At 37.1% G+C, this 15,914-nt stretch overlaps 1 protein-coding gene across 2 annotated transcripts; it reads right to left on the reverse strand.

Moving 5' to 3' along the window:
- Nucleotides 1-1,886: 1,886 nt before the first annotated feature.
- On the reverse strand, nt 1,887-14,763 carry LOC115927428. 2 transcript variants are annotated; one of them, XM_030993305.1, is made up of 9 exons: nt 13,947-14,763; nt 11,023-11,132; nt 7,476-7,703; nt 6,720-6,950; nt 5,701-5,836; nt 5,315-5,514; nt 4,845-5,010; nt 4,164-4,282; nt 1,887-3,453 (listed from the first exon to the last, which is right to left on the reverse strand). In XM_030993305.1, exons 1-9 carry the CDS (start codon nt 14,080-14,082, stop codon nt 3,139-3,141), a joined length of 1,641 nt encoding a protein of 546 aa, XP_030849165.1. In that variant the 5' UTR covers nt 14,083-14,763; the 3' UTR covers nt 1,887-3,138. The 2 variants fall into 2 exon arrangements, with proteins under 2 accessions (XP_030849165.1, XP_030849166.1); XM_030993306.1 differs by lacking the exon at nt 13,947-14,763 and having other exon boundaries at nt 8,429-13,361.
- Nucleotides 14,764-15,914: the final 1,151 nt, after the last annotated feature.

Raw genomic sequence — 15,914 nt, forward strand, 5'->3', positions numbered from 1 at the left:
AGAAGGTGAAGAAGGGAAGAAAGAAGAAGAAGAGGAAGACAAAAAATAAGTGGAAGAAGAAGAGGCAGTAGAAGAAGAGAAAACAAATTGATGAAATCAATGGCATTGTAAAATAACAAAAACAAAGTCTGTATAGAGTACAGAAGCTATGACATTATACAAATCAATTTTTAAAATTTCTCAATTTTGTCTTCATTTTCCAAAAGAGCATAAAAAATAATGTCCGAATTTCTAAAACCAATTGAATATATTAAATGTTGGCTAAGATATGACCATCTGAATAAATATATGTCCTATGGGAACTTAGTGTTATAGTGCATTGGTTCATATCATTGGGAACAAGAGCACTATAACGCTGAGTTCCCACAGGACATACATTTATTCAGATAGTCATATCTCAGCCAACACTTAATGATTTTCGACATTCGGATATTATATTTTATGCTCTTTCGGAAAATGAATGAGAAATTGTAAAAATCGATTTGTTTAAAACGTCACACTTCACCACTTTATAATCACCTGTACGATCCAGCGCGACATCAACATTACTTTTTTACAAACTTACTCAAAAGGAAACTATTATGAACAGGGCGACAGGAACAGGGAGATATTAGATGTATTTTGTATTTGTGTGTTTGTTTGTTTCACCTGACTGATATTAAGAAAGCAGGTGCCGGTATGCTTATAAGTAAGCAAACAGGGGACCGACGACTTTAAATCCCCTCCGAGGGACTAGGTACACACTTAAAATAGTTGGGCAAAAAAATGCCCAACTTTTAACCAACACTGAGCAACATACGGTCCACACAACTATTGGTTAAAATCTGCCCAACTGATGTTGGGTAATCAGTTTGCTATGTGGTTGGGCAAATTAAATTGCCCATCAGTTGGTGACCCATCATATTTTACCCAACTCTACAATTGCCTAACAGTTGGTTATATTTTCAGTTGGGTAATTTCTTGCCCAACCAATTTTACCCAGTTAGATATTGCCCAACCTTCTATTTGCCCAACTTTTGAGTAAGTTTAATGTTGGTTAATTAAATGCCCAACCAGTTTTTACCCAACTCCCAGTTTGCCCAACTATCAAAACACCCATCTATTGGGTAATAATTGCTCAACAATTTCTCTGCAACATCCATTTGCCCAACTCTCAAAACACCCATCTATTGAGTAATAATTGCTCAACAATTTCTCCACAATATCCATTTGCCCAACTATCAAAACACCCATCTATTGGGTAATAATTGCTCAACTATTTCTCCACAATATCCATTTGCCCAACTATCAAAACACCCATCTATTGGGTAATAATTGCTCAACTATTTCTCCACAATATTCATTTGCCCAACTCTCAAAACACCCATCTATTGGGTAATAATTGCTCAACAATTTCTTCGCAATATCCAGTTGCCCAACTCTCAAAACACCCATCTATTGGGTAATAATTGCTCAACAATTTCTCCGCAATATCCATTTGCCCAACTCTCAAAACAACCATCTATTGGATAATAATTGCTCAACAATTTCTCCGCAATATCCATTTGCCCAACTCTCAAAACACCCATCTATTGGGTAATAATTGCTCAACTATTTCTCCACAATATCCATTTGCCCAACTATCAAAACACCCATCTATTGGGTAATAATTGCTCAACTATTTCTCCACAATATCCATTTGCCCAACTATCAAAACAACCATCTATTGGGTAATAATTGCTCAACTATTTCTCCACAATATCCATTTGCCCAACTCTTTAATTCGTCTGTTGGATAATCATTGCTCAACATTTTTTCCATAACATCTATTTGCTCAACTCTTTTTCTCATCTAAAGGGTAATAATTGCTTAACTGAAACACAAATAACATACACAGTAAACACATGTTGTTGTTTTCATCAGAAACGTAAAAACAAAACTTGTTAACATCAACTACAACATTACAATTTTTGGTGAAAAAAATACAATCTTTTAAAAAAAGTAAATGCAAATATAGCCCCTTTTGGTGCAGCATGACAACTTTGATGTACACTGTATGTATCCCATGTACTCTGATTTCATACATGAATATGTGCATCATATATATTTTGTGGGTGTGGCATAGTGTTCATTTATCCTGACACACCAATACTCTGCCTTAGAGTGTTACACATGCACACATTTTTTTGAAGTGAAAACAAAAGAGGAAATAAATTCAAATCCCTCTAGATTATTTGACATGTGCAGAAGTACCACATGAAAGTTTGGCTATCTGTGATGGTGAACAGGTACTGATCAAATAACAAGGATACACACTGCCTACTATAACTTTTTGATTAGATTAAAGACAACAAAAATCAATTGACCCTACCTGCTATACTCAGTTTGATTGATTTTATTGATATTATCAATAATATCAATACAATTTTGCAAAATGTAGATGAAAATGTTGACTTCTCTACTTCTGCTTTGCGCGATGTAAATTAATGCATGCAGTCCATTCAGCAGAGAGTTCAGCGTAGGGTCAATGGACGATACACATTACATGAAAATTAATGGTATATGTAATTTACAATCATATACCCCACTTGCTGTTTTAAACGCAGAAAATATCATAGCTCATGTTTTATGAAGAAATATATCATTTTGATGTACGAGTTATGAAACAGTACTCTTGGGATTAAAACCAAACACGATAAGCATTTGTATACGCCAGTGCAAAAGATTTATAGCCAATAATATGTTTTGTATTTATACTTGGCATATATTCATTTGTTTTCTTAAACTTTCAAGGTGGGGATGTTAAGCAATGATTGGGATAAAACAATTAGGCCTTTATCATTTTTAAAATGTACACAAAGACTTCTGCTGTGTATAAATTCACTCTTTTTTTTATATTATTCAGCGATCCTCACCCCACCCTCAAATCTTCAGTCTTACACAAACATGTATAAATTATGTAAAATAATGTGCTGAATCCAACTCATAACAGTTTGTCTTTAAGGTTATTTTGTCCAAAATAATACTTTTTTCCAGTTTTTTTTCTCCCAAAATAAACTGGTTCAAGTAGCCAAAATGTGCTAAACGATGATGTGTCAGTTTCATCTGTAGGAAATATATCACCAGTAATCATCCTTGGCGTGAACACATCATGATGGCTTATGGCATGTTCATGAAGGCTCGGACCTCCCGCAGCTTTGGTGTAAGATGCTCCCCATCGGTAAACTGGAACACCACAATCTGGAGAAATTTCCAAACAGAACAGCTTTGCGGCTGATATTCGATATCCATCACATAAAGTGCCTTAAAGCACAAGTCGACTGCTTTAAGCAGTGTTGCGGCAGGAAGTATCCTCCTCTCTACTACGACGTACGTCTGTATTGGTGTGAGAATGTTCCCACGCACAACAACAAATGGCTGTGACCTGACTGCTTCATCAATGTTATCAACATAAGTCTGGATGTCGAGAACCTCCTGTAGTCCAAAGAGAAATCAAGAAGAAATCATTTGTAATTATATGGATTGATATATATATATTTGATGCTTGTCGAATGCTTCTGCTTATGAATCCACAATCACCTACAGGACACCCAAATTTGTTTATGCATGTTCATCCCTGTCCCATCAAAACATTACTGGGTATTCTTAAATATCCCTGCGGCAAAGGTCAACTGTACCCAAACTGGTCACGTTCAGAGCATTACATCAACTAAGCTGGAAGGCATATACAGCCTGTTAATATAAGCATGCATTTTTCACATGTCATTTGCAAGTTAAAGGACTTGCTTGCATTCATGAGTGAAATGCGATGTGATGACAAATCTGAGGCCATTTGTAGTTGTAAAACAGATAATGACGAACTGACTTATTAAGATTAAAGCGCCTAGTGTTGCCCCTGCAGGGCCTCCTTGGGGACCAGCGTGCCCATTACTAGGAACTTGAAAATGGTTGCTTTTCAAGTTTTACACAAATAAAATGTTATGGCAATGCCTTATCTGGTAAGAACATAGGTATTGCATTTCAACCTCAATTTCATCAGTTGTCCTAGGTTTGAAACTCTTAACAAATTAACTATTGAATTTGTTTGTAATGAAATATGATTACTATGGCAAGATTTTAAACACAAACCAAAATATATGCCTTACATGTCATTACTTTACCACCTCCCCAGCACATATACTTACTGGTTGAACGTCAATGAAGGACGACAATGTTTCTGCAGTGGTGTACGTTCCTCTCTTGGAATCTTTCCTTCCTCGGAACAAGACTGGGAGCATGTAGAATCCAAGATTGCTCTTTTCCTCTAAAAAGAGGGAAACAATGAAAGAGTTAAGTAATTAAGTCCCAATTACATATGAAGAAAAGGTGCAACAGCAAACAGGTCAATTATGGAACATCTTACAAAATGTACAGTTATATACAGCAAATTAAAAAAAAACGGTCGAATACAACAATTATTTTCTACAAATATGGGTAAAATCACTCATCGTAAATGTCAGTCAGTAATTTGGAGCTCAGCTTTCTTAGTAAAGAAATCAAAATTGCACAAACTTCAGCATAGCCTTCCCAATGAGCTTTAAACCACCATCCCCACCCCAAAAAGCAAACAAACAAAACAAGCAAGTAAAAGTATGCTAAACCTTTGTCATGGAATCATGTTTTTATCATATGTTGTACATGTATTATATGTTTCAGAGCACTTTTATTTATTTCAGTTCAATTCCTTACAGGGGGGATATTAGACTCAATGTTTGGTCCTGGCCACAAAAATAAACATCATATAGTGTAATTGAAATAAATTCTTTTGACTTTCTCTCAAGTCATTTTCACTAATACTGTCAAATGTGTATTCTGACACCACATACCAAGACTGAGTTTCCCAGGGTCATGAATGTTTTCGAATTCGGCTCTTGCACTTCTCCAGTTGCCAGTTTTCTCGGTGAAGTCCACTACTTTGTTACAGAATGTGGGCCACTTCTGGTACAGTGCGTTTGCTTTCTCTGGGAACAATTCTGCAAAATCTCCTTCAATCTGTAATTGTTAGGATAGTTATAGAAGCCAGATGAAAGGTAGGATATCTTTCATTTGCATCTTCTCTTTACCATTTTGCAAGGATTTGAATGGTACACACTAACAATTATCGGTTCAATAGGGATGCACGATTTCTGTAGGACCGTGTATCTCAGATTGTTAAACGATCCCTTTAAGGAGACTGCTAAAGTAAACCTGCCCATGCAACCAAAAAACAAAAAAGTTACTTCTCAAAACATGCGACTCTAGTTTAATTTAATGTCCTTTCTTGTCACATGCAGAAGAAAAATCAAGGTCCACATACCATTCCAGCATCGAGAAGTCTGGGATATGTGGTAAGAATGTTCTTCACACAACAGTCACTTCTCTTGATCCAGTCATGTCTTTTTGTTGCTGTTTGTTTCATGTAGTCCTTCACCATGTCCTCTGGCTCCTTGTTGTTACGCAGCCATTCTTCCATTGTCGTGATGTTATCATCGTTCACAGACTCAAGATCAGTATCTCCTGGATATAATGCAACAGAACAATCAACAATTAGCATGTATCAACAAGTTTTTGATGATTGTATTGGAAGGGGGGTTTTAGTTGGCATTGCTCATGCCCCACCAGTTTGTTATGGCACAGCATGACTTCATCAGACGGATCTGAATAACTCATAACTTTAACTATATGAAAAAGTAGCCAGAATACCTTGCTTTTGAGACTCTGCCTCGTCTTCAGCTACTGGTACCCTCAGGGACTTCTCCTTTTTTCTGACATACCTCAGATGCTCCTCCAGGTAGCCTGTTGCTGGCCGTCCCTTGGCCCCCACGCAGTACCAGGCCTCCTGCTCAAATAAATTAAAATTCCTTCATAATTCAACTTCAAAAACAGTAATGCTCAACAACATTTGTTAAACATTAATAATAATCAAATAAAAGCACAATAAAATTCCAGTGTAAACTGTACATTTACATATTTTGTTACATATGTCAGTGTTTGCAATAACAAGGTTTGTCCTCTTAAGTACCTATTTCTAACTGCACACTGTTATATTCCAGCAATGTCATCAAGTCATTGCAAAAACAAAGTGAATGATGGATAATTCTGTGAATATCCATTACTCAATGGCATGCAGACAAAAGTCTAAATATTAAGAGATGTGTCATTACTGGATAATATAACTTATAAACAAGTGGTAAAAATAAACAAAAATATTGCACGATTTAGTGATTGATGCCATATTAGCTTTTCATTATTTGTAAGCTTTTCAGGCCTGTCTACTGTCAAATTTACTATTGCCAAAGATGCTCTTATAATGCTTGTGATAATGTGATACAACATGCAATTGATTGAGCATCTCCAATATAATAAATACAAGAATAACAAAATTGAGGAAGCTTCATAGCAAGTTACACAAAATAATATGATCCAGTATTCCAAAAGTTATTGCATAAACACATAATTTATTTGATTTAGACCTTAAAGTAGCTTATTGCTTCTGGCTCAAACAGAAACTTCTCATAAAATTTCACTTTCTTGTAAATGGGGTCTATGGGGTAGGGACAGATGGAGGTATGGATGGACAACCTAAGAATTAAGGCACCTCCAAGTAATAAATGCCCGCTGTGGTAAGAATCAATCCATAAATCAGTCCAGAAAAAAGTGGTGATCTGAGCCATACCTGAGGTCACATATATTAAGGAAAGCAATTCATGGACAGGACTTACATAGCCAAGTGGAGATTCTGGATCTTTTAAGAAAGGAAAGCTTGTCACAATGGCATGGGCCATTGATGCCTTCACAAATGAGCTTGGCTTGGTACCATACTCCCGTATCAGGTACTGAGTCAACATATCCACAACAGTATGCCGGTCCCTTTTGCTGCAGAGATTTGTAGCATTGATGTTCCTTAATGCTGCTCTTCCCATGGTGGTCTCTCTCAATATACAAGCAATGTTCTGCAACAGATAAAGGATTTTTTTTTTAAAGATCAGTAAATTCAGAATAAACAAGTGAAATGTGACAGCATGCAGTCGGTGGGTATATCTCTGGCTGTCCGACCTCCTACAATAAGCCCATCATAAATCACTCACTGGGCATTCCTTGCAAACTTTGTTCTGATAAAAAATTTCAATGAAACCTTGAAACTGACCTTAGACTAGCTTAAAACCCATAACCCCAACCAAACATTTTCCATAACATTCCTTTATTCATTCATACCAAAATGTACCTACCAAATCATATCACTAGCCATTCTGCAGATGTAGAAATAAAATGGTATTTTTAGTAAAAACTTGAATAACCTTTGAACTGACCTTTCACCTTTGAGCCCTGCTGCTTGTCAGAAATACTGACAGACAGATAACTCCAAGACATAATGCCTCCGGCACCCTTATGTGTTGGAGGCATAAAAACTGATGAATGATGGTGACTCGACATGCCCACTCTTCAATTGTATCAGCCCACTATATACATAAACTTACGAAATGCACTTTCTTGACCCGTTTCAGGGGAGGATGTTGATCAGGACTCTTGGATTCTGGGGAGTCGTAAAGTGGCGTATCCAAACTGGGCTGGGAAGGGCTTTGTCTGGGACTCCACTCACTTCCTGTTACACAAGAGAGATCTGAGCAGTCATCTAAGGAGAACACTGATGGGCTTCTTGTCGACGTTGATGCTTGTTCCATGCTTTGTTGATTTGCAGCATGATACTACAATAAATAAATGAAAAATAATTGAACTTTCAATGTACATGTAAATGACTGATTATTTTTTACATTATTAATGACACAAACAGCCCCAGGTTAGACTTTAGTATCAAGTTTATTCCTTGAAGGGGAAAATCATTCTCACTGTTTCTGTACCCTTGTCCTATTTAAAGCAAACCCATAATTGAAAAGTGGTCACTCATGAGCCGAAGCTTCTTCAGTACATCTATAATATAATAATATCCAGTTAGGAACTTTCACTTTAGGCAGGAACATGCATTGGTAAAAAATAGCACATTTCCGGGGCCTCAATGAAGTACATATGCTAGAAAAACTTGGCATGAGTCATGGTACATTTAAGAAATTACAACATAATATGAATGAATGCAAATATAACAGACACATTTTCAGATACAGAAACAATGAAGTTAATAACGAGTTAAAAAATTCAAACCAGATATTTACTGTAAAATTTTCATTGGAATAATCAAAATTTGTTAGCAAGTCAGTACAGATCGATCAAGGTTAGCTTCTTAGCTATTTTTTCAATCAAAATGTGTAGAATGATACACTAAGAACTGATTCATAGATATAATTGTAATTGGAATAACAGTTTCTTTCTTTTGCTTTGTTTTGGTTCTGTTCTCTAAGACAAAATTTGCAAGTGCACCTGTAATGTCTAGTTGTAAAAATATATCACTTGCTTGCAACGGGTTGCCTACACGTACCTTCTTGTTCCTAGATGAATGAATGGTGCACCACAATATACAAGCAGCGCCCTCTTCCACTATAGGACTGGACAGCATTGACTGGCCTGTGATCAAACAGGTCACACCATTCAACAGCAGCTTGTGCTTCCTCTCTGCCCACCTGTACTGCAAATGCTTCAACATGTCTGTTGAAGTACAAGGTCTGATACAGCCGAAGGAGCAGATACAACTTTTCTTGCACCACTACAATATGCTGAACACGTCCAAACGTGGGTCCATCATCATCAGTCCAATATAGAAGTACATCAACACCTGCCCGGAACTCATATCCATGAATGTCCACTTTCCCAGCAACTGTAACTTCGGTTCCCCTTCCACAGTTAATTTTTTTGCAAAGTGCCTCATCATCAAGTAGATCACCAAGCATTGCTGCAGCTTGCTGTGACACATTGATATCTTGGCTATCCAGTGACTGATTTGATACTGACCTGTAGCACCGTGCCATTTGGTATCTGTTAGCCAATGTTTTGACAATGTTTTGGTAGTTGCAAGATACACTGGCAATCTGCTTGAAAGGTCTGTGCATTGCTTCAAAACGCAATGCTGAATACTGGGTCAGTGGCCCAAGGTGTTTCAGTGCACGTGGGTAATGCACAAGAAAGTGCTGCTTCGGAGTTAGACTAGCTTCAGGGAAGAGCTGCATGAAGAGCCTGTGGTGATCATCAATCATTGCCTTCAGGACATAGATGGCAGACTTACTGATACTGGGACTCATAACGATTTTGAAGATGTCAATGATTGACAGTAAGAGTTCCCACTCATCACACATCTCATCAATCTTGTCTCCTAACATGAGAGGGATGTTGTATGCAAGGCACGTCATCTGTGCTGATGTCTGTCCACTGGCAGAATATGGATTCTTCAGTGATGCCTGCCTGATTGGGCTTGGTCTGTTTTTGCGGTCCACAAAGCCAAAATTGAATGAGGATATTCTACTGTTCACCTCATCCAGTGTTATGAAACCCTTCTGAACAAGTTTACTCAAAACAAGGTGCATTTCCAGGGGCAAGACTCCCTCTGTAAAATCATGCATTACATCTGGACATAAGTTTTGGGTGGAATGGTAGTAAGGCAATTCATTCAAAACTGTTGCATGCTTCAAGCCAGATTCTGACAAGGGCTTTTGAAGATCTGTATCATAGTTTATTTCATCACGGAGATATTGGGCATCCTCTTTTGGCTGTTTCTGAAGCAACGAGCGATGGCCTCTACAGAATCTACAGTAATAGTTGGCACGGAAACAGGTTGTACATCCCAGCATGGCATGAATGCCAAGATTGTCCCCTACAACTTGGAATAAGTAGGGTTTGACCCTACCCTCAAACTCTTTGCACTTGATAGTGAGTCCATCAGTCCACATCTGCTGCAGATCATCCTTGATTACCTTCAAAACTTCTGAGATGCCATATTTACTCAAAAGCGGAGATGTGATCATAGCTGTGAGCATGATATTTTCCAGCCTAGCCTGGTATTTCCTGGGAAGGGATAACGCACTTGTATAAAAGGCACTTACCTTGTGTTTGCCGCGTTTTGACCCAAGCGGATTGGCTGTCTCAAACTCATCATTGTACAACAACAGAGGCACTAAGAATTCACAGTCTTGTCTAGCAGTAGCTTCCTGCCTTTTATAATAGTGACCATCTTTGAATGAATACAAAACATCATTATCTTTTGATCCTTTTTGAGACAGTATGGCGTTCATTACTCCTGGTCGCTCTAAGTATTGTTTAATAGTGTCAGCTAGTGGTATATATTGAAAGGTTTCTTTTTGTGTGCTTTGCAGTGGATCACCTGTCTTTTGATCAATTTTTGGTTTTAAGCAAGTTCCCAACAACACCTCACAAGGCTGAATGAAATCACCTTTCTCAGAGAAATATTTTTTCTGTTGAGTATCTGACATGAGCTCTGAAAATGGATTCTTTGAATTCTCGAATACATCTTGTATATCAGATCTCAGCTCACTGTTAGCTGCATATTGTGGCTCACTTAAGATATCCATCACATCCTGTTGCACAGTTTGTAACACAGAAATAACCAAATCTTGTGCGGTTTGAATGACCTTGTTGGTGTGTGAAGCAGGCACATTAGTCCTTGCCCTGAGTTCTGCTACAAACTTTGCTGCAATATCAGGTAGTCTCTCTGTTTGCGTTTCAAAAGAGACATCTTCCTGCTCACTGCTTTCTCCAACAAACAATGCCTTTTCCTGGTGCAGTTGTTCCAAATTCCCTTCAGTGTTGTTATTCTTTCCTAGAACAGATCCTTCATAACAGGTTTCACTTTGGTGATCTGGAACTGCTTTTGTAGTTGTGCTTGACGTCTTTATCCGTGCAGCGTGCTTTGAAATGAGATGTTTTCTATATCCCGATAATGTACGAAATGTTAGTCTACATGCCCCTTGCATGCATGTTATACTTACATTTTTTCCCCTGGTTGTTGTATGTGTGTATTTTAAATGATGGAATAGGCAAGAAATATCCCCCCTAATTAAATCAAGACACTGAAAGCATCTGTAACTATCCATAGTGAGATATTGTGCCACATCTAGGGCCTACCTCTGCACGCCACCCAGCGAGAAACTTCAATCGAGGTCCAATCTTGGGTATGAAGGATGTGATTATACTTTCACTTAGAAGGGGAAGGGTTTCCACATCAACTTCATTTTCTGGAGAAGAAGAGGGAGAGATTGATAAATAAGGCTTAGTGCAGCATAAACTGATTGTTTTCATATAATACCACAAACACACGTATGGTTGCGCAAATTAAACAAAAGTATATGTTTTAGATAATGATAAGCTGTAAACATTTGCTCATGTTCCAGCTAAAATATCTTCCATTTTGAATAAATCGCATAATCAATGTTTTCTTATTCCACAAGGGTCTATGAAAATCTGAATTTTCAAATGCGATTTTCTCGAAAATTTGGTCTTCGTATAGAAAACTTACTTTTAGATCATACTAGCGAATTGTATCAACTAATTGCTATTTATTTTCAGGTGATGTTATTAACATCCACACAATCAAATTAAGAATGGAAACCTTTTCTAAAGTCATACTAGTAATCACCTTAGTTTAGTCAAATTGTGCCTAATTTTTAACAATGTAGGGGCCTATTTAAAGTATAAAGATTAGTTGCATCAGCAATGAATTTGATTTCAAAGAAAGTCATTCAACTTACCAAATGAATCAGAATGATTTGAGAGTTAGCATAGAGGTCAATGTATGCTGATTGGTTAATTAACATTACTAATTCATTGATAATCATATGTGTCTTCTCCATGTGCACTGTCATGCCTATTACTTCAACTTTAAACTGCCATACCGGTAATTGTTTTTTTCAACCTTTTGCGGCTGCCATGATATTGTCTGCATTAGTAGCCATGTTTCTCAGCTTTAGTATGACAAATAACCTAGCTATATCTGACCAGGGTTTCTCAAAAAGTCTAGCACTCAAGCCTTTCACAGGCCACTTACAGTACCATACAACCATATATAAATTATAGTGTGTTACCTTGAATAGAGGCAACTGACAATTGTTTATCCTAGAAAAGATAATTTGTGGTGTTTAATAATTCTTTTGTACAGCTTATTGTTCAGTGGTGTGAAACATTAAAAAAAATGCATGTGCTGGAACATTTCACTGATATGAAGCAAAATAGGACAGTTAATCCTGTACTAACGAATGTCCTTCCTCCATGTGCACCTCCATCCCAAAATCGAATCGGTTCGTTGGCTTTGCAACTTGCAAGATACATGTACATGTCCCAAGTTTGGATGGTAATCCGTCCATCGGTTCTAATGATTTCATTGAAATCTGGACATGTAGTAAAATAGTGTACAATTTTGTGGGCATAATTTGGTGGCTTAAGCATCTGTAATTTTTCCATATTTAAAAATTATTTTCAGAAAAAGATTTGTTTAAATGAGAAAAAATGTACCCATGTTAAAAATTGTGCCCATTCGTGTACTACAGCGAGGTCACTGCAATTTCGAAAACCACCACAGCCTCTTGGTTTTGAATTAGGCTATTAATATGGGCTAAAATGTGGGTCAACTGCCTTTTAGTTGTGACAAGGAATATCGCAATAGCACATAATTAATAGCCCCATTTAAAACCAAGAGGATGTAGAGTCTATGCTCTGTAAAACAAAGTTAGGCAGATGTTACTGGGCAAATCAAAGTTTGGCGCGTTTTTGTCAAATAATTTCTCCCAACCATTTACTGTATGAAGTTACCTAATAAAAGGTCAGAAATAAGTTGGGTAGGTGTTACTTGGTAAAACTGATGTTGGGCAAATTTTGTCCAACAATTGGGTTATTTTCTACCAACCATGTAGTTACCGATGAAATAATTGGGTAATATTTTTGGGCAAATTAAAGTTGGTCATTTTTGTCCAATAATTGGGTTATTTTCTACCAACCATGTAGTTACTGATGAAATAATTTGCCCAACTAGTGTCGAATATACTACACATTATGGTGAGAATTGGGTGAATTTCCTATTGGGGTAAATTTTGTTGGTTAAAAGTTGGGTATTTTCTTTTCATCCAACACTGGGTAAATCATGCAAAATCTTTAATTTACCCAATAGTTAGTCGGACACATAAGTGCCCTCATGTTGGGTAAAAATTGGGCACTTGCCCAACATTTTTTTAGAGTGTTTGGATTTCAAAGTCCTGTAGAAAATGAAAGGGCAAAATCCTTAACATGGCAATGGGCAAGAAAAATTGTCTCACTTTTTGAAATCTAGACTTCTAGATCTACAGGAAAATGAAAGATGATCTTCCACAAAATAATGTTCATAAAATTGTACATTATTTGACAACTTCAATTTTCTGATGAATCATTCAGTTCAGTGTTGATTATTAAATATAAGTAGGCCTAGATCTAGATCTAGACCTAGACTAGATCTAGTAATAGTAATACCAATTTCAGATAACAGAGATAATTGTTCAAAATTACACCAGTCCCACGTACTGTAATACTATCTGGGTACACACCTACAAGTATGTGGTCCAATGTATTGGACCCACAGAACTCTTAAATACGTATTTAAGAGTTCTGTGATTGGACCCCATACAGCCCATGATCCATAGAAAATGGAGGGTATTGTGTTATGTATGTATTGTAGCAGGAAACAGCACAGAAATCCGGGTTTTGGCCTTTGGGTTTTGTAAAATCTTGAACAAAATATTTTTAAATATTCATTTGTGATCTAAAATTCATGGAAACAGTACAATTTGAATTTGATATCTATATCAATCAAATATTAGTTTGGATTAGTAACACATGCATTAAAAGAGCAAATTTGAGGCAAAGTTTAATAGACCAATTGAATTGAAGCGTATTCATTAACCATTGCTGAGGCATATAGAACTAGTCTACATGTTGCCCATGTGTTATGGATATGGGAACAAGTCTACAGCAAGTACCTGTTGATCATGTTCTAAACTTCTAATCTCAATAAGATGTGAACGTACCTTCTAGTATCTTTAACACTGACGGACATCCCCACCTTTGAACGATTTTGGTGAGAGGGTCTATGAACCCATCTTCACTTGAACTATCTCCGCAGCAGTTGTCGAGCTCCATTTTTAGACCCTCAGGCTCTAGCATGCAAGACTCCGATATGATGCGTATACGTACGTACGTACAGGCTGCTAGTTACGTTGGTGTATCATATAGCTCGAGCTCCCGGGCCGGGACGGCCGCGCCGGCTATACCGAGTAAATAGAAATAGTACTGCGCATGGCATGCTGATCGCGAGCGACCAGGCCATGTGCGCGCTACCCCAAGACCAATACCAGGCAAACTTTACCCAAGTCTGGTTAAACGTAAGTCTAGTCCCCATCGAAGGTTTCCACTGCCATTTACGCATGCGCATAATTGACGATGATAGCGTGTACGTTCCATTAATATTATTAACGTAGATTATGTAACTCTATAGGCCTACATGGTTAAGATGGCTCAGTTTTCACAAAAGATAAATCTTGGACTCTTTCAGCATCAAACTCGCACAAATTCATCGTCGCTTCAACACTCTGTTATTATAATTTTAAAATAGAAGTAAATGGTTACAATTACAGGAGAGATAATTTCAATTTTTCATAGCAATATTTACACAGCATATTGTGAGCTAAAGAAAATTGAGCTAAATATATTTGGTAAAAGGCGGTGGTCAATTACTACCCTATATAAGCAAACAAAAAAAGGCGCAAAGTGAAATTGGGTAACAGGCGTTGGTCAAATAGTACCCAATGTATGAGCAAACAAAAATTGAGCAAAGTAAAATTCGGTAAGTGGTGATGGGTAATTATTACTCAGCATATGAGCAAACACAAATATGGGCAAAATAAATTGGGTAAGGGGCGGTGGTCAATTATTACCCAATTATGAGCAAACAAAAATTTGAGCAAAGTAAAATCGGGTAAGTGGTGATGGGTAATTATTACTCAGCATATGAGCAAACAAAAATTTGGGCAAAGTAAAATTGGGTAAGAGGCGGTGGTCATTTATTACCCAATATATGAGCAAACAAAAATTTGAGCAAAGTAAAATCGGGTAAGTGGTGATGGGTAATTATTACTCAGCATAAGAGCAAACAAAAATTTGGGCAAAGTAAAATTGGGTAAGAGGCGGTGGTCATTTATTACCCAATATATGAGCAAACAAAAATTTGAGCAAAGTAAAATTGGGTAAGTGGTGATGGGTAATTATTACTCAGCATAATTATGAGCAAACAAAAATTTGAGCAAAGAAAAATTGGGTAAGAGGCGGTGGTCAAATATTACCCAATATATGAGCAAACAAAAATTTGAGCAAAGTAAAATTGGGTAAGAGGCGGTGGTCATTTATTACCCAATATATGAGCAAACAAAAATTTGAGCAAAGTAAAATTGGGTAAGAGGCGGTGGTCAATTATTACCCAAATATGAGCAAACAAAATTTGAGCAAAGTCAAATTGGGTAAGTGGTGATGAGTAATATTCCTCAGCATCTAACAATTACCCAACTACTTGGTAAATTGCTCTCAACTCCTTGGAACGATGTTGTTGCTAAATGTATAATAATTGGGTAAATATAATGCCCTGAAATAGATTGGGATAAAAATTACCCAACTTTGGAAACGATTTCTCGACCAACCATCAGTTGCCCAACGAAATTTACCCAACTCGCAGTGGGAATGTGCCAAAATTACACAACTACAGGCAAAAATTACTCGATCCTAATTTGCAAAATAATGTTGGTAAATTTCTAGGCGAATTTCTACCCAACCATCAGTTGCCCAACAAAATTTACCCAACTCGCAAAGGAAATGTGGCAAAATTACACAACTACGGGGCAACTGGTTCCCAACCCTCATTTACCAATACTGTTGGTAAATATCCGCCCAATAATTAAGTAAAAATAATTGCCCAATATTGGTTAAAACACTTAAATGCTTAAATG

The sequence above is a fragment of the Strongylocentrotus purpuratus genome, unplaced genomic scaffold, assembly GCF_000002235.5.
Source record: "Strongylocentrotus purpuratus isolate Spur 01 unplaced genomic scaffold, Spur_5.0 spur5_scaffold_20, whole genome shotgun sequence".
Classification (NCBI taxonomy): Eukaryota; Metazoa; Echinodermata; class Echinoidea; order Camarodonta; family Strongylocentrotidae; genus Strongylocentrotus; species Strongylocentrotus purpuratus.

Bases quoted from the DNA above. Each gene is read 5' to 3' on its own strand.
- LOC115927428 (XM_030993305.1), bottom strand. From the start codon at position 14,082: ATGCTAGAGCCTGAGGGTCTAAAAATGGAGCTCGACAACTGCTGCGGA. The intron at 5,011-5,314 runs GTATGTGGACCT...TAACAATTACAG, and splicing joins GACTTCTCGATGCTGGAATG to ATTGAAGGAGATTTTGCAGA. The intron at 3,454-4,163 runs GTAAGTATATGT...TTTGGACTACAG, and splicing joins CCTTCATTGACGTTCAACCA to GAGGTTCTCGACATCCAGAC.